The 26,903-nt window shown below is 35.8% G+C and overlaps 1 protein-coding gene across 2 annotated transcripts in view; it reads left to right on the top strand.

The window, feature by feature from the left end:
• The window catches only part of TRIM24 (tripartite motif containing 24), a 98,151-nt gene that overhangs the window by 35,908 nt on the left and 35,340 nt on the right, over positions 1-26,903 (top strand). For both annotated transcript variants that reach the window (XM_046021262.1, XM_046021261.1), the window contains exons 2-7: positions 840-958; positions 9,092-9,239; positions 15,462-15,594; positions 20,882-20,998; positions 23,814-23,928; positions 26,575-26,721. In XM_046021262.1, coding sequence (XP_045877218.1) covers positions 840-958; positions 9,092-9,239; positions 15,462-15,594; positions 20,882-20,998; positions 23,814-23,928; positions 26,575-26,721 — 779 coding nt within the window. The remainder of the gene's footprint in view (positions 1-839; positions 959-9,091; positions 9,240-15,461; positions 15,595-20,881; positions 20,999-23,813; positions 23,929-26,574; positions 26,722-26,903) is intronic.

Genomic DNA, 26,903 nt, shown 5'->3' with positions numbered 1-26,903 from the left:
TGAAAGATTATTCTCCGCCCCCCCCCGACACATATTTGCCCTTGTTAAAGGAAACACAATAGTGTTTCTTAATCTCACATGGAGATTTTAGGCAAAACAAGTAGGTTTGTACTCCCCTTTCAGAAATCCTGATTCTGTAGGTCCAGAGAAAACTGGAAGTTTCTTTTTTAAAAACTCCACACGAGATTTTGAAAACTGCTGCCAAGGGGAGTTGCTAACTGATAAAAGAGCAACCCATGGGTTTATTAGAGGGGCATCTCATTTAAAATAATGAACTTTTATTCATTATTAAATAAACTAGGTGTGGGGTATATCTATATGTGTACATACGTGCATACATATAATCCATCTATGTATATAAACTGGATTGCTTTGTGTTAAGTAATAATAGATATGACTTTAAGAAAGTGGGCATTGTAAAAGAACCTAGTTACAGTTTGAATGAGATGTGCTTGTTTGGTGTTTAGCGTATTTGTATTAAAACTTGGGATGAGAGCTCATGGAAATAGAGAACAAATTGGTGATTGCCTGAGGTGTAAAGGGTCATGGGTGGGTGAAAGAATGAAGAGGTTCAAAAGGTACAGATTTCCAGTTATAAAATGAGTAAATCTTTGGGTTGTAATGCACAACCTGGTGACTGTACTTTATGCTGTATTGCATATTTGAAAGTAACTAGAAGAGTGGATCTTGAAAATTCTTACCAAGAAAACTGTAACTGTGCATGGTAACAGATGTTAACGAAACTTAGTGTGGTGGTCATTTTGCAGTTATATACAATCAATCAAATCATTATGCTATGCAAACCAAAAAAACTTAGAACGCAATTTTGTTTTCCCCAGTTGGAGTCATTCGATGTCCAGTTTGCAGCCAAGAATGTGCAGAGAGACACATCATAGATAATTTTTTTGTGAAGGACACTACTGAGGTTCCCAGCAGTACAGTAGAAAAGTCTAATCAGGTAAGTGTACTAATTAAGTCTTAAACATTTTGCTTCCGCTTAATGAGGCGGCCTGGATTGTTGAAAGACTCTAAAATAAAAGGTGTCTGACATTGACCATTATGTCTGTCAAATTATGTAATATTGTAAAAGGTAATAGAGTAATGAATAATTCATCTTAATGAATAAAACAGTGCCAATTCAGAAGCCTTGTTTGTACCTCCACCTTCCCTATCCCTTCAGAGAGGAAACCATTATTCTGTATTTGACAGTATCTTTTTTTTTTTGTAACTTTACTGTGTATTGACAGATTTTTTTTATTTCAAGCCCCACTTTTTTCATTTTTTTCTGTTTTAATGATGAACTCTATAATGATACATATGACAAATTACATGTCTGTGATCAGTATGGTTTCTACATCTTAAGAATGTCTTCTTTTCTGCGTTGTATTTCTTTGAAAGGCTCATTTGGTAATATTATCCAGGGTGTTGGATTTAGAGACTCAATGGTCCTCCCCCGCGCGCCCCCCCCCCCCCCGGCATTTCCATAACCCACATGTAGAACATTTCTGTTGCCCCTTTAAATCTAAATGTCCAGTCGCTGGTGGGTGAATTATAGTACTCTGGTGGAGGTGAGCTATGATTTAATTCTGTAGTGTACACTAAAGTGTAGTGTATTAGTGTACTTTTGAATCATGATTCATTGATGATTTTTCTAGGCATTTCCTTAAAGTTGAAACATAGTATCTGTGAAGGAACAGAATCCGACAATGGAAAAAAATGTTTATTAACCTAACATGTAAAAATTGAAAAAGTAATGTTTAGGACACTTCAGGAATCACATAGCTAAGTTTCTGTACTTTTCATTTTCAACTTTTTGTTTCATGGGGGAATTGAGGGAATTTAGGGTTCACTTAAAATGAATACAGCCATTACTAACTAAAATACCCCTTTTGGGGGGCACCTGGGTAGCTCAGCTGGTTAGGCAGCCATCTCTTTCTTACGACTCAGGTCATGATCTCAGGGTTGTGTGATTGAGCCCCGTCTGGGCAGGGAGGCTGCTTGGGATTCTCTCTCTCTCCCTCTCCATCTGCCCTTACCCCCTTCCATTATGCACACATGGGTTTGCTTGCTCTCTCCCTCAAAAAAATTTTTTTTTAAAATACTGCTTTTGTTTCAAAAATATCCACAGTTCATCAGAGGTCAAAACAGGGCTTGGTGCAGGGAATAAACTTTCTAGTTGTGAAACTGGTTTTAAAGCATGAAAATGTAATTATTTATGTGAGCTACAGTGTCAAGTACTTAACACCTCTGAAAGTTCCCCTGTGGATACCAGTGACTTTTTTGTCTTCTAGAGTGTCATGTCACTTTGCTTCATATGTGATTATATTTATACTAGATATACTTTGTTAGTCGTATCACTCACTCATTATGCTTCATCAGATGAACTCTAGTAGTGCATCTGAGTGCTCAATCCAGAAAATTCAAAAGCAAAGCAGCATAAATAATTAACAGGATGGAGTTAAGATCCTATATGAATTGATGGTGATAAGAGATGAGTATTGAAGGGATTCTAAGCTAAAGGACAAATTTAAAAGGCTGCTTTATGCCTCTGTATAATCAGTTTTGGTAAGTTTACTCTGTTTTTTCCACAAAACATAATAGGAAGAAGTTATAAATTAAACCAGAGATAGTCCAAATTGACATCTTCATTTTAGGTAAGTGAGGATAGGAAGTTTGTTAAACCTGGTTGAAGAATAGGGTACTTGGAGGTATATTTGGGAAAGAAGACAAGAGAGGTGATAATGGGGGATGAAGGAAGCACTAGGCAAGAGGTAATGAGAGGGGCGCCTGGGTAGCTTAGTGGGTTAAACTTCTGCCTTCTACTCGGGTCATGATCTCAAAGTCCTAGGATCGAGCCCAGGCTCTCTGTTCAGCAGGGAGGCTACTTCCCCCTCTCTCTGCCTGCCTACTCTGCCTAACTCTCTCTCTCTGTTGTCAAATAAATAGATAAAATCTTAAAAAAAAAAAAAAAGACGTACTGAGAGTTGAGTTGAACTAGCCTGGTAGCAATAAGGAGAGGGGAGGGTTTGATACACCTGCTTAGGTGTGGAGGTGAGAGGGACCTCACTAAAAGGATGTTGGTGCTTTTCACAGAGAGAAAGGAGGTAGCAAAGTAGATAGAGAATTGGTTTTGAATATGATTGAACTTGCCTATAAGATTAAAGTAATGTCACCTATAGTCAAACTGGAACTCAGGATAGTTTACAGCCAAAGATAAAGTTTTAAAAACTTCTCATTACAGATAAGTTTAAGCATTACAGGAGAAGGGACAGTTTCACATAACGGACTCCCATATACGTTACCTCGCTTAATAGTCGTAAACACGTTTTATGTTTAACCTGACACTCCCCCCCCCCCACCCACACAGACAGACACTATATTAAATTGAAGTTATTCCCAGGCATTATATCATCTAATCCATAAATCTTCCGGTACTTCTATAGAAAAATATTTTTTTATAAATGTAACCACCATATTTTCATATATAAAAGAAATTTACAGTAATTCCTTAATATCATCAAACATCCAGTGATAATGCTCTAATTGTGGTTTCTTTTTTTAAAACAGTGGTTTTTGTAAGGATCCGGTAAGGCCTACACAGTGCATTTGGTTGATTTGTCTCAACCCTATCTTTTAATTAATCTCAAATTATCCCTTTACTTCACTGGCTTTCTTTTTCCTCCCTTTTCAACATATTTGATAGATAAACTGGGTGTTGGTCCTATACAGTTAGCCTTATTCTGCCTTTTGCTGGCCATCTTCGCAAAGCCATTTAACATACTTCTCTGTCTCCTGTATTTTGTGTACATTGGCAGTAAAAATGGAGAGGCTGGTTTAGTTTCAGGTTCTGTTGGGTAAGAGAATACTTTGGTCCATATGTCTGTGTGGGGGCATAGGAGTTTGGTTGTCTTTCTTTTCCCTGATGTCAGTGGCCATTAATGACCATTGCCATGCTCCCATATTACATTACACTTGGAAAATTATGACAGTCTCATTCTGTCATGCCCCTATATTTCTTAACTAGAAGAGACACAGAAGGCTTCCTTCATTATTCTTTGTTATAAAGGAAAGGTAGGTTAAACACTTGATTCTTTTCCTTTAGTTGCTAATTTTTAGAGTAGTAACTTAGTTTCTTAACATTCTTCACAGGTTGACTAATGAGTAGTGTGTGTGTCATGAATTCATGGATTTTTTTTTTTTGACAGAGAGATCAGAAGTAGGCAGAGAGGCAGGCAGAGAGAGAGGAGGAAGCAGGCTCCCGCGGAGCAGAGAGCCCGATGTGGGACTTGAACCCTGAGATATGACCTGAGCTGAAGGCAGAGGCTTAACCCTCCCAGGCACCCCAAATTCATGGATTTTTAACATGAAATGTGTTACAGTAATTGTTGTTATTGATGCTCCACTTGTGTCATCTTGGCAACAGGAACCTCACATTGATTCCTGAGTCATTCTGATACAATCGCAATCATCACCCTGTCTCCCCTGCTTTCTTTTTTGACGTATTGTTAGACGCTTTGGTTCCTTTTGGTCGGAAATGATATCTGGAGACCACAGTATACATATGGGGATACTCATCACCATTGGGTTGGTCATTTTTCTAGGCCTTGCAGGAGAATGATTTAGCAAACACTTTTTATTGAAAAAAAGAAAGTGACTACACTTACTGTGTTGAACACTGCATGATATATAGAATTTTCAAATCCTAAAATTACACACCTGAAACTAATATAACACTATGTTAATTACACTTAAATAAAAAAGAATAAACAAGTCCATCTGTCTTCGTCTTGAATTTAGACCACATAGTATCTCTTGGGGGCACAGGCAAGATTCCTCTCTAAGGCATCTTTTTATTAAGAAGCTCATCAGCCAGGTACCTGGATGGCTTAGTTGGTTAAGCGACTGCCTTCAGCTCAGGTCATGATCCCAGAGTCCTGGGATTGAGTCCTATATTGGGCTGCCCCTACTCTGTGGGGACCCTGCTTTTCCCTCTCCCTCTGCCTGCCATTCCCCTGCTTGTGCACGCTCTCTCTGTCTTTCTCTCTCTGTCAAGTAAGTAAAATCTTAAAAAAGAATTAAAAATAAAAAATAAAAGAAGCTCTTCAACCTCAAACACATGGAATTATTATTATAATAGAATCTCTGGAATCTTTATTAAGTGTCAGGAAAAGGGATAAACAGAATACAAGGTGATAGAAAATGATTAACCTTAGTAAGGAAACTAGTGTTTTTAAGAAGGCTAGGATTTTAGAAAAGTAGTGGGTGCAGATTTTTAACAGAAAAGCAACCAAGTTCAGTATTAATGGTCAAAAGTATTTACCAAGTGAACAAATTTCTGGAGCAAAAAATGTGAGAAATGACCCCAAAAGCTCAGGCAGCAAATGGCTATTCTCTACACCAAAAAACCCTGAAACTGCATCCCCCTAGTGCCAGAACCACCAGATGATAGCGTAAAAATTCAGTGTATAGATACTTGTTCTGTATGATACCAAACGTCTAACTGTCATGTTTTGTTCCTGTTGTATTTCCACCAAACAGATAATAATTTGACCTGGTATACTACAGAGTATGTGAGAAATTAGGGTTGTAGCCATGCCTTCTGGGCCATCCCATAAGATAACCAGGATCATCTCCAGTACAGCAAGTCTTTGAGGCTCTATCTTGACCCTCCTGAGGATCACAAAAGGCTCCCCTTTTCCCTTCCCTGCCCTGACTGTCATTTGAACAGCACCAAAGACTGCTCAGTTATCAGGAGAATTGTGGATCTGCTGAAAATTCAAATTCAGCAGAGGGGATCAAGTCTGTGATTACTAAATGTGGATGTGTTCCACCCCTAAGCAAACTGAAAGCCTGATTGGACGCTCATGAGAAGTTACTGAGGGAGGATATAACATCGATCTCTAAGATTCCAGTAGCTAGAAGACCTTAAGAAGAGAAATAGATTTCCTTTGGCTCAATAGTGCACTCTCCAAAGTTAAAATATGCTTCTGTATGAGGTAATGGGTGCCTAATTGTTGATAATATACAAACAGCAGCTGTTTAGGAAGGAAAAAGCAAATACACCACAAGTATATATTGATATTTTTAAGTCCAATTTAGATTTGTAGATCTTACTTTTTTAATTTTATGTTTCTCTCTTGTCTGACATTGGAAATCTTAGTTCTTAATTGCACACATAATTATTTATTTTCTCCAAATATATATAATTACATTATAGGGTATATCATCAGTTTTGGTATAATCAGGAGCCATCTTAATTCTTAAGAATTAACTAGATATAAACTTGTTTACTGAAAGGATAAGTCAAAAAATACTTAAAGTATTATATGGCAACTATAAAGACGCAGCTCAGAGGACAAAGAGAAAAGGTTGAAATTAGGCAAAGTTAGAGGAAGGGTCTTGTGGAACATCAGCTCAAACATCGGAAGAGAGGCAGTGCTGTTTGTCCCATATTGGTGTCTGAGTGTTTGGCCTTGGGATCGCAGACCTCAGAGGAGCAGGAGTAGGCCTGTGGTGTCATTATCTCCAAAGCTGATTCCATGAGGATTGGAAAAACTGTAAACTAGAGCTAAGTGCTGCTCCCAGGGTGAAGTAGCATTGATTGGCATGATGTTCACAGAAAATGCAAGCAGATAGCAAGACAACTAAGATGAAGTACCTTCTCCCTCTGGCATTGCAGTCTCCCTCCAGCACCATCTGTTGTTAGAATCTAATGTGGAACCAGGTCATAAAGCATAAATACGGTTTGCAGAGTAAGAGTATGGAAGAATAGAGTTGGGACTGAAAGTAGAAATTATAGTGCTGTTTCTGTCAATAGAAAGCAAGGAAGACAGCAATCACTGCATGTATGAACTGGAGATAGTCAATCAAATCATAATTTTTTCCAAGTTTTTATTTAAATTCCAGTTAGTTAACATACACTGTAATATTTTGAAGTTACTTGAAATAAATAATTCTCTGAAGTTAAGCCACCCATTGATAGGCAGATTCATTTGTTTCATTTGCTTTTGGTTTTTAGGGATTTAACTTTTTAAATTTAAGTTTGTAGGACTACATATAAAACATTCCTATAGTTCTAAAGTAAAATCCATAAAACACAGTGTGTTGAGAGAACTGGAACTTCTATGGCTGTTTACCCATATACCTTATATCTTCTCTACCCTAGAGGTAACCGTTTAGTTTCCTTTATTTTTTCATTTAAAATATTTTATGTATAATTTTAAGTAATTTTATATTATTTAAGAAATATTAGCAAATGTTATTTCATCCATCTCCATCTTTCTTAGAAGAGCAGTAGCATGATATGCTTGTCCACTTTCCTTTTTCATTCCACTTCATATACTGTAGATACCTTATTCTTTCTTGTACCATAGTGTGGAGATTAAATTTTAGGTGATATCCTTAAAGACAAGATAGTTGCAGCTAAGGGAGTGTGGACGAGACAATCCCTAGATCTAACAAAAATGTACAGAATTGGAGGAGGAAGAGTGGGGATGGGTTCCAGAGGGCAATCGGGAAGATAAGAGGATCTGGAGGTATCAAGGCATCTGAAGTAGGAAGTAGGAGTCAATAATGTTAGAAACGTTAGCTGATAACAGCTGAGAAAAGGCAGTGTTTGAATTAGTGAAAATGTTATCTAGGTATTTGGAATTTGGCTACCATAAAGTGCTAACTGAGGGGGATTTTTTTTCCCCCAGCTACGGAAGATAACATAAGGACTGCTTACATGTAACTTTAATATCTTTTCTCAGAGAAGAGTGCCACCCTCCGCACAGTTACACAAGCTGGCAACAGAGGAGCTGTCCCTCCTTCATCTCCCATATCCAGGGCATCCTCTGAACCAGTTTTACCACCAGTCTTCCTCATTCATTCCCACTTCCACCTAAACCACTGGAAAAACCTCTTGTCTCTGCAGAAAGTACTTGCCCCTTTTATAATCTGTTCTCTGCATTACAGTGACAGTGATTTTTAAAACTGCAAGTCTGGCCATGTCACTTACTAAAAAGCTTTTAGAAGACTTCTTCAGACAAGGACCCAAATGGCTATGTGATTATGCTTGATCTGGCCCCTCTGCCTGCCTTGTCCCTAGCTGCTTCTCTTGCCAGTCTTCCCTTGATCTCTGCACTTCAGTCATACTTTCTGTCCGTTCTTTGAACCTGCTGTACTTTTCTTGCCAGAGACTTTTGTACATGGTGTTCTCTCTGCCTAGAAGTCTTTTCATCAGTAATTGATGACTCAACTTTCATATCTTAGAATTAATATGATCTCCTTAGAGAAAGCCTTGCCTGGGTAATCTCTGCTTTCTCCAACACTCCAGCCCCATTAAAATGAGATCAGTTTCCCCTATCATGTGCTTTTATAGCTTTTCATACCTTTCCTTTATAGCACTTCTCAGTTTGTAATTACATATTAGTGTAATTCTTCCATAATGTTTGTGTGCCTCACATTTCATCTCAGCACTACTCAACAAAATCTGTTACCAACCTCACTTTAAAGATGAGCATTCTAGGGGCTCCTGGGTGGCTTAGTGGGTTAAAGCCTCTGCCTTCGGCTCAGGTCATGATCTCGGGATCCTGGGATTGAGCCTTGCATCGGGCTCTCTGCTCAGCAGGGAGCCTGCTTCCTTTCCTCTCTCTCTCTGCCTGCCTCTCTGCCTACTTGTGATCTGTGTCTGTCAAATAAATAAATAAATAAATAAATAAAATCTTTTTAAAAAAAAGAAAAAAAATGAGCATTCTAAGTAACCTGCCCAAGACTACCTAGCTAGTACGTGTGGAGTGGGGATATGAACCCACACTCCCATCTATGAGACTCATGGTATCTTAAGAGCAGGAACCACGTTTGCTTTTCCACATTGTTAACCCTTAGCATTTAGCATTGTGCCTGGAGTATTTGATATATTGAGTGAAGGACAATGCCATATTTCCATTTCATATGCTTATAATTTAAAACTTTTCAGTTTAAATTTATACACACTGTTAAGATAACTGTGATAGTCCAAGTATGATTTGTATATCATTTTTATATGACTAATTGTTTGACCACCTTTTCCTTTTTCTTAAAACTTAATGTGACTTGTTTCTCTTCGTAGGTGTGTACAAGCTGTGAGGACAATGCAGAAGCTAATGGGTTTTGTGTAGAATGTGTTGAGTGGCTCTGCAAGACCTGCATCAGAGCTCATCAAAGAGTGAAGTTCACGAAAGACCACACTGTGAGACAGAAGGAGGAGGTATCTCCAGGTAATAAATTGGTTTTAATCTCTTTTTGTCTCTTCCATCCCACTCTTCTTTCTCTTCCTGTACTGACTTTGTTTTGATACAATTGAAGCATTAAATACACTCTTGTTTTTTAGTACAAGGAGGTCTGTATTGTAACTGAACTTCGGAGACTTAAAAATGTTGTTAAGTATGAATAGACGGAGAATCTTTCTGCCTTATATTCATACTCCCAACCCCCTCTTCTGGAAATGCTTCAGTTTGGTGTAAATGTATAGCAAATGAAAAAAAATTGCTCTTTAAACTTCACTTCTCTTACTTCTAAGGTGACAAGAGGTGGGCTTAATAAAAGTTTTATAACTCTTTCCCCTCTGATATTGTTGTGGTAAACCTGGTTCATGATACTTGATATGTAGATAGCTAAAGAAGCTCTGCTTTTCATGTAATATATGGTTTCTATTTTTATTGTATTGCTTATAATGTGAAGTTTACTAATGTATTCTTTTATTGTAGTAAAATGCAAGCAACTTAAAAACTTGCCATTTAAACCATTTTTAAGTGTACCATTCATTAAGGTGCATTAATGGCATTCACAGTGTTATGCAGCCATCACCACTGTGTGTTTTCAAAGCTTTTTTATCATCACAGAAAGAAACAGTACCTAAAAAGTAATAATGCTTATTCCCCTCTTTCCTCTGCCCCTGTGAACTTCTAATCTACCATTTGTCTTTATGACTTTGCTCATTTTTGCAAGTGGAATCATATAGCTTTGTCCTTTGGTGTCTGGCTTGTTTCACTTACCACAGTATTGTCAGGGTTTATCCATGTTGTAGCATTTATCAGACTTCCATTTGTTTTTATGGCTTATTAATATATTTTTGTTTAAAAATTATTTATTGGTTTTAATTCAGGTCAACCAGTGTTTGTGTATCTATTCAATATTCCAGGAACTTTGCTAAGCATTAGAGATGTAAAGTGAATCAAACAGATACTTCTGCCCCACAGAAGCTATAAGTATGATGAAGGCTGTAGCAATCATAGTTTGGCCTTCTAAGTTCTATGGGAGCACATGAAAGAAGCACCAAACTCGGAGTTGGGGATTTAGGTTAGAGGCCAAATCTAGGGCTTGAAGGAGGAATAGAAGTTCATCACAGGAAGGAGAAAGGGTGGGGAAAACTGAAGTCCATACCCAAATTTCCAGAAGGAGACAGTTGAATGTAGCGAGAGAGTAAGATTCAGGAGGAGGAGGAATAAGAGATGAGGCTAGGAGTCTGGTGATACAGGAAAAGGGGATTTAATTTCTGAGGACACTAATGAGGAAAAGACAAAAAAGAAGACACCAGGTAGAGATTCAGATAAATTGAATAGATAGTGCTAGAAAGACTTCTCTTTTCTTGTGAATTCAGTCATCTATTGAAAAGTAAAGCAGAGGAAATAGGATGAAAAGGTCAGGAATGTGTGGGATACTTGAAATAACTCTGGTAAAAGAGAGCTCCAGCTTCAGAAACAGATTGTTTAATATCCAGGTTACATTTGATGTATAGGCCTTAAAACTTCCTCATTCCCGAGTATCTGGATGGCTCAGTCGGTTCAGCATCTGCTGTTTGTTCAAGTTGTGATTCCCAGGGCCCTGGGATCAAGTCCCGCATCTGACTTCCTGCTTCGTGGAGAGCCTGCTTCTCCCTCCGCCTCTTTCTCTGATAGGGATAGATAAATAAAAACTTTTAAAAAATAAATAAAAAGAAAACTTTTTCCATTGGGCCTCAGCGGTGTGTGTGTGGGTATAGAGAAGAATTTAACTTACTTAGGGTTTAGGTTTAGCTGCACAGACCTTGCAGAAGTTCAGTAGAGTAAGAGTTACAAATAATGCTATTTACCAAAATGAAGGATTTTTTTTTTAACAGTATAAAGGAAATGAAGTTGTCAGTGTCAGTTGATAGAGTGAAAGAAATTATTAGGAACCTAGAGATCCTTGAGTTACAGTGAGAATAGTTAAGAATTGAAAGTTAGGAAGTAGAAGTTACTAGAGTGGATGTTTGAATTTATGATTATAGAAATGGAATAGTTACAATCAAAAGTCTAGGGTGGGACCATGATGTGAGGAGCTAAAATGGAGTCTAGGTCTCTGGAGATGAGAAAGTCTGAGAGCCTTGTTTTTATGTGGTAATCTGTGTGGACTTCTGAATCATCCAGAGTGATGGTGACACTGAAGACTAGGAAGATGACTGAGTTAGGATCTAAATTCTTCGAAAAGTCAACAAAGTCCTTAAAGGGGGCTTATGATGTTCTAATTCCCTAAACCAAAAGCTCTATAGTTACTGTTGAAGAGTAGACACAAACCCAGACTGTCCTAAGCCAACTAAAGATGTATGGTCACTCTGTCTACCATGATGCCCAGATGACATGCACACCAAGGAGAAGGGTACAGGGGAGCTGTGAGGATATTCACATTACTAATACTGAGCCATTTTTGCATTGCTAGAATTAATTGCATTTGGTCTTGATGTATTGTGCTTTTAATAATCTTTTACCATATTGCTAATTTTCTCTAATTATTTTCCTTCTTTCATAAGAGTTTTAATTTAAGCATTTTTGCCTGGTTTTTGATGGGACTAGATAGTAGGTTATCCTCTTGTTTTTATCCACAGAAACAGCTTTGAAATTTATCTGAATATCCTTTATATATTTTTAGTTCGTTATTTTTAATTCTCCCAGCTTATCCTAATTTTATTTTAAAGTTCTATTACTAACTTCTTTGACATAAATACTTGATACTTATTTTTATCTTTTGTAGAGTTGTAAGTGTTTAAACCTTGATATAATCTGCCACTTAGATTTACTGCTTTTTAAATATTCTGCATGTATGGGGGCCCCTTTCTACCCACCTTTCAGTGGGTAGAGCATGCAGCTCTTGATCTCAGGATGATGAGTTCAAGCCCCACATTGGGTATGGAACCCACTTAATTTAAAAAAACAAAAACAAACTAAATATTCTGCATTTATGGTTACCATGCAGTAGAAGATATATGAATTTTTGCATTTGTTATTTTCCACTTTGGTAGGTTATAAATATAATGTTATGGAAAGAAGGCCATGATGTATATTAAATGCAAAAAGCCAAGTTGCTTAACAGTGTGGTTATTATGAACCCAAGAATTCATTAAAAGGAAAAAGAAAATGTTCCCATTGCTTGGATATTTTTGTTTCCTGTTTCAACTTCATAGTTTTGTTATTAGAAAATGTGAGTCTGTGAACTCATCCTACGTGCTGACACGCATGTAAGGTTTTGTAAATATTGATAGTACAACTGATCCTTGAACAACATGAGGCTTAGGGGTGCTGACCTGACCCCTGTGCAGTCGAAAATCCACATAAACCTTGACTCCCCAAAACTTAACTACTACTAGTAGCCTACTGTTGACTAGAAACCTTACTGATAGCAGTCAACTAATAAATTTCTTTAAAAATTTTTACTGATTTGTTTGGGAGGGGAAGTGTGAGTACGCATACACATGCATGCATGCACAAGTGGGGAGAAGGGCAGAGAGACAGGCAGACTCTCCGCTAAGCAGGGAGCTTAACTCAGGGCTATATGCCAGGACCCTGAGATCGTGTTCTGATCTGAAGGCAGATGCTTAATCACCTGAGCCATATAGTTGCCCCGAAACACATTTTGTAAGAAGTGTGTGTGGTTGTATGTGTGTGTGGTTGTGTGTGTGTATTGCATACAGTGTTCTTACAAAGTAAGCTAGAGAAAAGAAAATGTTAAGAAAGCCATGAAGAAGAGAAAATAGATTTATAGTAACCATACTGTGTTTGTCAAGAAGAATCCATGTATAAGTGGGTACTCAAAACCCATGTTGTTCAAGGTCAACTATATATGAAATGTCAGATAAATATAAAATTTATATTAAAAAAAGAAACCATAAAATTTCACTATAAGAGGAAAAAAGTTAACAATTATAATTAGGAAGAAGCCTTTGAGCCACTCAGGGGCCACATGAACAGACAATTCTTAAAAGAAATACAAATGATTAATGAATGTGAAAAGTTGTTCTAGCTCAGTTATTAAAGAAATATGTCCAGGGACGCCTAAGTGGCTCAGTGGGTTAAAGCCTCTGCCTTCGGCTCAGGTCATGATCCCAGGGTCCTGGGATCGAGCCCCATATCGGGCTCTCTGCTCCGCAGGGAACCCGCTTCCTCCTCTCTCTCTGCCTGCCTCTCTGCCTAGTGTGATTTCTCTCTGTCAAATAAATAAAATATTTAAAAAAAAAGAGAAAAATATGTCCAAAGATAGTGAAATTTTTTTTTTCCCTATAAGATTGGTGAAGATTAAAAATACTCAAAACACCGTTAGTAAAATAGGTAATAGCCACTCTGCACTGGTAAGGGTATGAATTGGTATAATTTTTTGGAAGATAATGTACTTATGTTTGTATAAATCACTTTTTGACCCAACAATTCTGCTACTTGGAATTTATCTGTGTAAACATTCAGTGACGTATACATTTCATATGTTTATTTTAGCATTATCATACAATATTGAAAAATGAGAAACATTCAAATGTCCACAGCAGAGGTTGTATTCATTTGATGAAATACTATGCAGTTAATAAATAAATTGATCTATTTACTCACTAAAAGGTTTCTAAGAGGAGCTCCTGGGTGGCTCATTCAGTGAAGCATCCGACTCTTGATTTGAGATCATGAGATTGAGCCGCATGTCTTGCTCCACACTCAGCATGGAGTGGGCTTGAGATTCTCTCTTTCTCTCTGCCATTCCCCCGCTTGCATGTGTGAGCACTCACACCTGTGCTGTCTCTCAAACAAAAATAAAATAAGAAAGGTATTTGAGTTAAATGAATAGATCTTACAAGACAGTGTGTGTAATACCATTTTTGAAAAGTTTATAAAACAAAGTACCCACTAATGTATGTAGTTATATACATAGAAAAACAACCAGAAGAAAACATACCAGGTTATTAATAGTGGTTATTGCTGGAATATGGAGTTACTTCTGAAATGTTTGGGTTTTACCTTTGATTTTAGTGAAATAACTGATACTTACTGTTGAGGCAATCATTTGTATTCTGATTTTTAAAAATTTAATATTATAACATAAGCATTGCTCAGTTTTACTGTCACTCTGGGTAACCATTAAGAAGTTAGTTAAATGGCTGGGGTGCCTGGGTGTCTTAGTTGAGCATGGACTCTTGATTTCAGCTTGGGGTGTGGTCTCAGTGTCGTGAGACCCAGCCCTCTATCCTGCTTCCTGTTGGGCATGGAGCCTGCTTGAGAGTCTTTCTCTCCCTCTCTTCCTACCACCCCTTGTGTGCTCTCTCTTAAGAAAGAAAGAAAATTAAAAAGAAGTTACATGGAGGACTATAGTACATAGTATAAACTGATTATTTATGTGTTAATGGATACCCTCTGTAAGGATTTTTACAAAAGTGAGAAAATAAGTTTTTTTACAGAAGTGGGAAAATAACTTTTTCGTCACAGTTTTTATACATTTTTATTAGATTCTCTGAGTTCCATTTAAAACTGTTTCCTCCCATATTTGGAGTAGAAAACATCCAGTTGGTTCACACTCACTTACCTGGGCTATTTTCTTAAAGACTTCTAAATTCCATGAAGCATATTTATAACTACATACTTCGTTTTTCTTCTGAGTTAATTTGAATTTCTGGAAAGAAAAGTGTATTTATTTTTTCCTTCTAAAATGCTGGCAGTAGTTAATATTTTATTTCTTCTTCCTTTTTTTTAATTGAAGTATAGTTGACAAAATGTTACATAAGTTTCAGGTGTACAACATAGTGATGTGACAAGTCTGTATAATATGTTGTGCTCACCACAGGCGTAGCTACCATCTGTCACCAGACAATGCTATTTTAATATATATAAAGCCTAGTAGTAGTGATGGTGTCAGAAACTGTTTATGGCTCTTTTATATCTTTTTTTTTTTTTTTTTAAGATTTTATTTATTTACTTGACACAGAGAGAGAGAGAGAGAGAGAGATCACAAGTAGGCAGAGAGGCAGAAGCAGGCTCCCTGCTGAGCAGAGAGCCGGATGCAGGGCTTGATCCCAGGACGCTGAGATCATGTACCCCGCCAAAGGCAGAGGATTAACTCACTGAGCCACCCAGGTGCCCTCTTTTATATCTTAATGGGTTCAAATTTAAATGAATAATCTAATAATTATGTAGTATTCAATTACATTAATTTTCATCCCATTGTTTCTACAGAGGCAGTTGGTGTGACCAGTCAGCGACCAGTGTTTTGTCCTTTTCATAAGAAGGAGCAGCTGAAGCTTTACTGTGAAACATGTGATAAACTGACATGCCGGGACTGCCAGTTATTAGAGCATAAAGAGCATAGGTACTGGCATCTTTAATTATATACTTACATATGTAATAAACTTTATGAGGAATAGAGGACTGCTGGCACCCCAGCCAAATGGCAGTTAGCAAAGTTTTGTTTGGCCAGCTGTATGTTGGCTTGTTCCAGGATTTTTCAACTTGGGCACTATTAATAGTTGTTGTGGGGGGCACTTCTATTGTATTGTATGGTGTTTGGCTGCATCTTTGACCTGTATTCACTAGATCCCAGTAATATCCTCCCCGTGTAACAACCAAAAATGTCTCCAGATGTTGCCAGATGCCCTACAGAACAAAATCACCCTGAGTTGAGAACCACTGGCCTACACAGTGTGTGAAAATAAATGGAATTTGTTGCCAAAGTGAGGAAATTTCACATTAAGAAAAAAAATTTTAGATCTTTGGATTTTTGAGAAAATGGAACCTGTTATGGCTGTGGGCCCCTTGCATGTCAACATTCGGATGGAATTCATTTTAGTGGTCTGTAGAATGAGGCATGCCTTTCCCAATTCATCATAATTCCTACTGAAGCTTATTTTTAAATCTGACCTCCCATAGGCAATTGAGTTAGCAACCACTGATTTATTTAAAATAGTAGGATTCTGATTGATACAAATAAAATTGCCTAAAATGCTCTAGTCTCACAAACTGATGGTTATCAGAGGAGAGTGGGTAGAGGGATGGATTAAATAGGTGATGAGGATTAAGGTGGGCACTTGTTGTGATGAGCACTGGGTGTTGTATGTAAGTGTTGAATCACTAAATTGTACACCTGAAACTAATACTATTTTACTGTATGGTAACTAACTGGAATTTAAATAAAAACTAAAAAAAAGAAAAAAAAATTCACCTAGAGTTCCAGTAATGGCAGACTAGGCAATTTAGACCCAAACAATATCAGTTAGGATAACTAGAAAACCTGCACAAACTACAGGAGTCATTAATAAAAAATTTTAGATCTTATTAGTAAAGAATTACTAGATGAGGTTGGAGTGGGACAGAGTTATGATAGGAGCTTTTTTCCCCATTGAGGCATTTACCAGATCAGGAAAAACTTCTGCTAGGTCACAGGGCTGGGAAGATAGAAATTGGAGTTCAGGGGTTACAGGGGTTGAAGGCTTCTCCTTGCCTCAATTTGGAATCCTGAAAGTCTACACTATTACAGTAAAGACGAACTAGCTACAAATAGTTCCTGAGTGGGACTGAAGCCTTAGCATCAAATTTTTTCAGTACCCAAAGACAGAGTAATTGGAAATCATACTGCTGGTGCCCCAAGGCATAAATCCTTCCTGAAGAGAGAAAACATCATCTTCTGCCTTAGATTTATTCAGTAATGAATTTTGCAAAATGGTCCCAACACATAATTAGAAATAATCAAGTATTCTAGAAGATTAAACAATGTGAACAAAACCTAGCAGATACAACAAATAATATAAAAAAGCGCTTGGGGCCACATCTTTACATATTAAAGATAAGAGTCAAAATAGAAAATTTGAGTAGAGAACTGAAAACTATAAAAAAGAATGAGAACTGAAAATTACCATAACTGGAATTAACTCATTAGTGGCTATAACAGATTTGGCATAGTGGGAAATGAGAATTAATGGACTAAAAGAAAAGTAAGAAAATAGTCAGAATGAAGCCTGGTAAACAGAAGGAAGAAAGTAGAAGCAGTAATACAGGGTGTAACTGGAGCCCAAGAAGGAGAGAAGAGAGAAGGAATGGGAAGGAAGCAACATTTAAGGATAGAGTATAATGGCTTAGAATACGGTAATACTGAAGAAAGATGTCTAGCCCATATTTAGGAAGCCCCATAAATCCCCAGCAGGATCAAAAGAAATATTTTTAAAGTACAAAAAGAAAATAATTTATACTCAGTGAAAAATGTTTAAAATAAAGATTAATGAAAGACGTTTTCAGACAAAATAAACTAGAATAATATATCCCCAGTAAACCCTCGCTAAAATATACCTTAGGCAAAAGAGAAATGGTTGTTAATGCATGGTGGAAAGAAGAGCAGTTAAAAAGGTACATACGAGTAAATCTAAATAAATGTTGACTTATGAAACAAATATGTCTTATTGGTGTGTGTCATGTGTGTGTATTATACAACAGACATGTTAGGATACGGAGTTCGTGTTCTAAGATTCAAGAGGGTAAAAAAGTACAAATTAATACTAGATGGTAAGTCCAGAGCTATATTTTGTTATGTTTAGAGTAATCACTAAAAGAATAGTGAAAGTGTCTATGATTATCAGAGTTAACAGAGAAGGGAAGTGGAATACTTAATCCATCTAAACACAGCCCAAAAAAGACAAAGAATGGATGGGCTTGAATAAGGTCTTGGTAAGTTGGTAAATCCATAAGTGTATTTGTAACTGTAATAAGTGTAAATGGATAAAATGTTCCAAATTAAAAGATTTCACCCTGGATAAGAAAGAGAATAGAAAATCTGCTATTTGCTTTTTATAAGAACAACAACTAGAACCTAAGTATATGGAAAGAATAATGGGAAAAGATGTGCTACACAAGCACTAGCCAGAGGCATGCTGTTATATAACAGTGCCTTGTTTGAGATAAAGAGGAACATGTTATACAATAGAAGGCTCTCTTCATTTAAAAGATATAACAGTTCTAAATATATATGTGCCCTTAGGTTTAAAATATATAACAAAAATGACAACTTTAAAAAGACAAATCCATATAGTGGGAAATTTTAACATACTTTTTTCAGTAATTGACAAAACAAACAGATTAAAAATCAGGATATTTCAGTAAGATTCAAATAACCTAATTAGCAAAGACTGAACATTAGGAACACTGCACCTAATAATACATACTCTTTTCAAAGAGCAAAAGAAAAAAATTTAATTGACTATACATCAAGGCAGTCTTAAATTTCAGAGGGTTAAAATCATATAAAGTCTTGCATAAACTCAATACAGTTAAATCTAGAAGATAAGAATAGATGAGAAAATTCTCCAAAAACTTGAAAATGAAGAAATGAAATTCATGTGAAAGCTAAATGTAGCAATGAGTGATCCCATACTGCAACCTGGACTAGAAGGGGAAAAGTGATTGAGAGAACATGACTGAAACAAATGACGTAACTAGAATATGATGTGTAGAGTAGGTGAGAGTATTATCTCAGTGTCCATTTTCTTTATTATACTGTAATTGAAGAATAATACTGTGTGTTTAGGAAATGCATACTGATTATTAAGGTGTTAAAGAGCTATGATGAGTCAATATTTGAAAAACCAAGCTATGTAAAGGTATAGATCTCTGTACCATTGCAGATTTCACTTGGAAATTATTTCAAAATATGCAGTTAGAAATAAATCTAAATAAAGCAGCAAAGAAGAAATCCCAGTGGATATCAAAAAGTATTTTTATCTGAATGGTAATGGAAATAATATCCTAAATATATTGTTAAGGCAATGATGAAAGATAAATATGTATCATGAAATAATAAAAAGTAAATGCACTAAACATTTATCTCAAATTAGAAAAATGAGTATATTAAACCTAAAGTAAGTGGAGAAAAGGGCATAATAAGAATAAGGGCAGGCGTTAATGAAGTAAAGTCAAAAATCAGATCATTCTGAAGACTAGTAAATTGACAAATTCCTTTACAAGTGACTGAGAACAGACCCACCTGATGGATGCCAGGAGAAAAAGGGTCATCAACACATCTCTAAAAGCATTTAAAATTATGAAAAGGATATCTGTCAATAGATACGAAAATTTTAACTTGAAAGAGGGTAATTTTTAGAAAATACAACTTACCAAACTAGCACAAGATAAGCTAGAAAATCAGAATAGCCCTTTAATGTAAATCCATAATTTGTAACTTTCTCACAAAACTACAGACCCATATGACTTAATTGATGAATCAGCAACATAGGTGTGGTAAAATAACACCTTTAAATACATACAGCCTTGCAAAGAATGATGAAAGAATGAATTCTCTCCAACTTGTTTTATGGGGAATAAAAATAGAAAATGACAGACTTGTCTCAACCATGAAATGAATGTGAAAATTCTAAGAAATGAAGTAGGAAACCAAATCCAGTAATACTATGAGTTTTGGGCAATATAACTGCAACCAAGTTGGCTTTGTTCTAGGTATACAGTTCATTTAACATTTGAAAACCTTTCATACATATGAAATATGATATGAAATAATGAAATATATATATGAAATATGATATGAAATATGAAAATAATTCATATCAAGAGAAAGGGAAAAATGCATGATGATTTCATGACAGAAGAAACATTCTATAAATACACACACACACCCATGATAGAAGATCTTAGCAAATGAGGAATAAAGGAAATTTCCTAAATCTGGTAAAAATTATCTACTAAAAGAACTGGAATATTAGACATTTTTAGATTGAATTTAGGAACAAGATAACAATTACCATTTTGACCCTTTCATTTACCGTTACACTGACCAGGGTCCCAAAGAGTGCATTATGTACGAAGGAAATCCAACAATTATTAACTGTGTTCCCCTTTTTTTCTAATGCTGGCAACGCTATTTATAACTGATTTAAGTGTGCTTGCACGTTTAAATCATACTATGTAAAATACTGTATTTTATGCATTTTATGAAAAATTAGTAATACTGGTAATCTTCTATATTACTGTTTCCCTGGAGCTACTCTTGAGTTATCTGCATAGTTTGTCAGAGGTTATCATGTCGACTTCCAAGTTAAATTTTTTAAAGTGCTGTATTTCATGTTGGTTAAAGCGTTATCGCAGACAAGGCATATCATCAAGAGTGTTTCTTACTCTTCTGTTTTTCCCAAAGGCATATATTTGTGTCCTCTGTGGCACGACTACCTAATGTTTAAAAGTGATCTTTAAAATGTATGTTTATAGCATCAAACTCTCATAATTATGAAAATGCAAAATAGTAAATAAATCTACTTAAATATCTGTGATTACTTTTTGCCAGGTCAGCCAACTGAACTCTCTAAGACGCTAAAACTATGAATGATAGATGTGTACCTTCTCCAAGTTTCCAAAGTAATTTAAGAGTATCCATGAATAATATCTGTAACAACTCCCTTTTTCTTAGGGATAACTTTGAAAGCATGAAAAACCTCCCTTCTAGGGACATTTAGAGGTTTGTTGTGTTTTTTTGTTTTTTGTTTTTTTTTTAAAGATTATTGTTACTATGTCTTTTTTAATCTTAAATAGTTTCTGTGTGGGAGCTTTTCCTCATTTTAGATATATTAGCTTGAAATAATCGGCTTGTTTACTTGTCTTTCCAGATATCAATTTATAGAAGAAGCTTTTCAGAATCAGAAAGTGATCATAGATACACTAATCACCAAATTGATGGAAAAAACAAAATACATAAAATTCACAGGAAATCAGATCCAAAACAGGTAAATTTACATTTGTGGTATTATTAAAAAAATCATCTTTATATAACATACTAAGTATATTCACTTTGAGAACAGACATTTTACTTAGCTCATGGTGAAGTAGGTCCGAGTAAGCTTGTTAGATGGCTCAAATAACACATAGCTTAGAAGACTTCTCCAGAAACTTTGGGTTTCTGGAAACTGGGCTGGGAAGCATTCTTTTCAGCCATGAAATTTCAAAATTGTTACTGTAATGAACTACATTGAGTAATAGCTCATTTATCTGGCAGATATTGATAATTTATAATTATCTAGTGTTTCAAATTTTGAAGAAATGCCAGGATTTAAAAACAAAATCAGCTGCTTTTGCCAGTATTGTAAAATACTTTAATATTTGATTATATATGTAACAAATAGCTTTTTTAAGTGTTGGCAAACTTTGAGATGCCTTCTCTGGGGTGCCAACTTTTAACTGCAATAAAGTGGAGATCTTAGGACACCAGGAAACGGGGATCATTGAACAGTTTCACACCCCTTTTGTTCCTTATCAGATATAATACTGACACAGTTTTTACATATTAGCCGTTACACTTTTTGGAGTCCTCCTCTTCAACTGTCCAGAGGCTCATATCTCACAATTCAGTGATTAGGGGATTAAACCACTGACCTCCACATGGAAGAGGGAGTTGGTCAAGCCTCAGCATTTTTATCCCATTTGGAACCCACACTGACAGATTTACAACCTTTACAACACCTGTGAAATCCTGTATCTCTCTTCTTTTGTTGTTCTGCATACAAAAGAAACCTATCATTACCTAAATAAATCAAGAAATGCTTTTTAGAAAGAGCCCGAATGAGAGAGTCCTCACAGGGGATTTGAATGTTACTCACAGAGAAAAAGTCTTTTGTGGCTCATCTTCCTTAAAAGACCAATCATCATAATCTGTTATACTTGTCATTTTGGATCATGGCTATGGTGGAAATTTTTTCAAGGAATTCCCTGGTTAATTCTTTTAAAGATATTCTTAAATTTACCCTCTTCTTGGTGCTTCAGTATTATACCCATTTTTATTTATTGTGATGATAACAGTTCTATTGTGTATCTTTTGTTTTTATTATTCTTATCAGTTTTCAATTCATTTTGCCTTTCTTTTTCACATAACAACTGTTATGTGTTAACCAAATACTGTTTCATTTACCATATTCTAATCATAACACTATTTTTGTCAAATAGAGTAAGTGGTGGGTTTAAAAGTTTTCTATCTGAATAGTTGAAAATTTGTAAAGGAATTTATGGAATGTTGAAGAGTGTGAGTTCTAGGTGCTTCTAAATGGCAAATGGTAGCAATTGTAAAATAATTAATTTTGTGTAAAAGATCCACCCTTGACAGAATGCATTCTTGACTTTTATCTTATTCTCTGATGTACATGGTGTGAGCTATAAGCCAAAGTTCACTTTTTTGTAACATACAGATGTTCGTCTGTTCTTACACTTCGTTTATTTTGTTATTGCCTTGATTCCTTTGTAGAAAATCAGTTGACAACATATGTATAAGGTTACTTCTGAACTCTGTTCTGTTCCCTTGTGTTTTTCTTTTTTGCCAGTACCCCCACTTTCTTCATGACTGTAGCTTTTTGTAATAAGTCTTCAAATCATGTAGTGTGAATTATCCACATCTGTTTTTTTTTGCCTTTCTGTTAGTGGTTTATGCTGTTTTTACAAAGTCATACATTATTGAATGGAAGGATTTTGGCTTTTGAATTGTGCTAAGACTTAAAGAATCCTTGGATTAGGTGCTAATTGCTCATATCTGTATAGATTACCTGATTATGAAAGGATTCCATTTACTGCGATGGCTTGCTTTGGTATTAATTTATTTTTATGCATGTGCAAACACAGCATTGCTTGTCCTTTTTTCATCATGTTCAACCATCATGAGGATTTAAATTAGTTTTTTGGGGTTTGTTTTGTTTCAGGGGATTGTTCACTTCCCAGATCTGAGTTTCTTAATCTTATAGCTAATGTTGGTGCTAGTTAACTACCTTAAAGAATTTGCAAGAGAATACAATCTATGCCGTATTAGTTTCAAGTCTCAGTGGGTAACTATTAGAGAAGCATACTGGAGAAATGAAACTTAATTTATCTCAAAATGTTTAGTGGGTGTCCCATTATTCTCTTCTGCTTCTGTAAGATAGTCTGGTATGATGCTATGTATTTTCTTTCTGTCTATCTCAATCTCCATGAAAATAGCTTTCCATTTTCTCTAATCAAAGGAGAAACTGTACATGGTAGTTGATGAAACATAAAGTAGTATTTAGCTGCTTATTTTAAGACAAATGTGTTATTAAAAGTAGCAAACTACTGTTGTTCTCTTTGCTTCTGTGCAGGTATAATGAGTGCTGTATCCGTTCAGATGACTAGGGGTGACCCATTTACACTTTCCTACTTCTTAGTTATAGTGGATATAATCGAACACTTTCAGAGTCATGGTTTTCTTGTTTATAAATCATTTTTTTTGTCTGACCTTTTAGGCCAAGTATTGATTTGCTTGGATGATTTTCATCATGATCTTTCCAAACCATATTTTCTTAAAATGTGTTCATTCTCTTGCAATTTTATACATTTTGGTTTTAAGATTGAATTAAGTGACTGTGTCTTTCAAAGAATTACATTTCTGCTATGTCAATTTAAACTGAGGGACCCTTAGAAACAGCTGAGCTTTTAAGAGTTGAAAACATTTTGGCCTAAATTACACATTAAAAAATCAATTTTAAATATTGTAAAACAATCTTCTGCCTTAGATTTTAGATTTTCCCCCTTTCATTTAATTTTCAGGATAATTGAAGTAAATCAAAATCAAAAGCAGGTGGAACAGGATATTAAAGTTGCTATATTTACATTGATGGTAGAAATAAATAAAAAAGGAAAAGCTCTACTGCACCAGCTTGAGGTAAGTTACTGTTAATGGGACAGTATGTTGTAGCAATTTAATACAGAATTTTCTCATGTATCTGTGAATTTGGAATCCCCACCTTTTTCGTATAATTGTTTCCATTTATGACTCAATAATACTTCTCCATTCCCGAGTTTTCTTTTGCCAGATTCTACATTGTAGGTCAGAGTTTATGGCTTAGTGTGTACTTGTTAACACAAAGCCCAATGCTGTGCTTGAAGAAGGAGCTCTGTAAATGTTGAAGAGATTAATCATTTTAGATTCATTGAAATGACAGTTTTGGGTCCCTGAAGCGGTACAATTGAGCAAAAATTTTTAGAAAGATAACAAAGCTGTAACTCATTTTGAAACATAAACATTTAACCTGATGAGAAATTAGATAAAAGGACGTGTCTCCTGCTTTCAACGTTTTACAGTCTTGACTGTGAAAGCAGTATGTAGTGAGGGATGCTCAAGGCACTTAAGATAGTTGTTTCTCACAGTGCTAAGAAAGATATTATGGTCTTCATGGGCTTTATTACACTAATGAAGGTCAGGATCCAAAGTCAGTGTTTGACTCCAAATAATACGAGGTTACAACTTCTCCATGGTATATTAACATAATATTAATTGCATGATATTTTAGTATTCTTGAGTATATTGGTGCAGAAAGAATTCACAGTAAAGCAAGCAATTTACAGTGAGAAGAGAATTAGAATTCTGATGTTTAAAGATGGGGGATAAACCACTCCTAGAAATAATTTAGTTCAAACTCTTTATTTTGTAGTTGACAAAATTATAAGGTCTTTGTCCCAGGGAGTCCTATTCCTCCTGGGAAAGCATGATGATTCCCATGGCTTATCAGACATACAGGAAACAAAGACTAAAATAATTCTCTGTTCTTTTGGAAACAGATACTTATTTAGTGAAGAAGTGTCTGTCCAGACAGCCTCATTTACAGGAACTATTTTTCAAGGTTCTGTGAATTATTTTTTTCTTTAAAGAACCATTTTAAACAAGGTTTTCCAAGTTCCGCTTAAAATCAGACCTCAGATTTGCTTTCTCAGAGATTAGCAGTGCATGCATTGCTGTGGCTCTTTCCAGACTTCTCTGTAAATTAGAATCACTTAAAGATAACAAAAGATGACCAGATCCCAAATCTCTAGGAATGAAGAACCTAGTCATCAGTATTCTTTATAATCAACTTTATTGACTTACAGTTTTTATAACACCTTTTAAATATGCCTCTGGTCCTCATATCCATTCTCCTGGTTCACAGAATCCTTCTTAAACATATGTAGCCACTTTTATCTAAGAATCCAGAAATTGGCTCAAATAGTTCTTACCATAGAAGACCCAAGTAACTAAGGCTTCTTATTGTCAATGTACAACCTCTCCCAAAGTCAACAAAACTTACATTTGTTCTAGTATGTCTCTAAAGAAATATTTAGGCTATTTCTAACCACTGTAAAAAGTAAGTCATCTCTAAAATTAGATGTAAAAAGCCATTGACTGTCATTGCAGATTTCCCTTAATTCACTTCAGTACCTGTGTATTTTCCAAATTTGAAATTGACTAGGGTCAGGATCTAGGTTCATTTTTTTAAAATGAGAATGTAAATCTATATTGGAGTGTAGCAATTTTATTTTTAAACTTCAGGATCAGTACAAAACTCTGTCATTTTCCCCTTTCCTTGCAAAGACTTTTGGATAGAGAATTTTAAAATAACCCAAGTTCAGTACTCTCTCTTTTTTGTTTTTAAGATTTTATTTATTTATTTTAGAACATGCACATGCGAACAGGCGAAAGGCAGTGGGAAAGAGAAAATCCCAGGCAGACTCCCCGCTAAACACAGAGTTAGATGCAGGATTCTATCCCAGGACCCTGAGATCATGACCTGTGCTGAAACTGCCAGTTGGACGCTTAACCGACTGAGCCACCCAAGCACCCCCAGTGCTCTCTACTTTTGATTAATCTGTGTTCTTGCTTGTGTGCTTTGCTTAGAGATATTCTGTACTTTGTTTTTATGTAGTTTTTCTGAGAATGCTTTGGCACCTCTAGTCGTTTTATCAATTGGCTCCCAAGGTAATTCTCAAAAGACAAAAAATATATCCCTCCCTTTCTAACTACAAAGTAATAATGTTGTCTACCATATGGCATGACTGGCCACAAAGTGGTTGCAGTCAAGACTAGAATGCCTGAAAAGGTGAAATCCTGTGATTGCACAAATCGTGTGATCTGGTAATTTTATTAGATTGCTGGATGATACATCTGTTTTCTTTGTGAGTATTGAATTTAACAGGCATTTACTATGTCATAGTTAATCCATGACTTTTGTCCCTTTTGGATTTTGGAAGTTGCATGAACAGAGACCTAAATTTGCAGAATATGTCAAACTACTAGACCAAGGGTCAGGGGTGGGGGTGCGGAGGCAGTGACAGCAGTGGTGATGGTGGCAGCAGCAGAAGCTCCGCAGTGTTTGGGGCACGGGTTTTGGGGGCAGTGAAAGCGATCCTTCATACTGAGGGAGAAAACCACTAAGCGTATTTTAAGTTTCTATCATTTGAGTTCTCAGAGGTGGCAGTTACTCTAATTTGGTAATCTGAAAATGACAATTAAAATACGTTATATGCAAGACAAATGTTGAAATTTTCTTCTTTTCAGAGCCTTGCAAAGGACCATCGCATGAAACTTATGCAACAACAACAGGAAGTGGCTGGGCTTTCTAAACAGTTGGAGCATGTCATGCATTTCTCTAAATGGGCAGTTTCCAGTGGCAGCAGTACAGCATTACTTTATAGCAAGCGACTGGTAAGATAGACTGAATAATGCATTTCACATACCATCAAAACACAGAGAAACAGTGGCAGTATTAGAATATTTAACATTCAGAAATGTTTGTTAGTTTATTTGTACTTCATTGCCCTTCACCTAGTTCTATATATTTTTTTTTACCTGTTTCTAATTTTAATCAAAATATTTTGGTTTTAAAA

This window comes from Meles meles, chromosome 10 (genome assembly GCF_922984935.1).
Source record: "Meles meles chromosome 10, mMelMel3.1 paternal haplotype, whole genome shotgun sequence".
Lineage (NCBI taxonomy): Eukaryota > Metazoa > Chordata > Mammalia > Carnivora > Mustelidae > Meles > Meles meles.
This window is presented reverse-complemented; position numbering and strand designations above follow the sequence as displayed.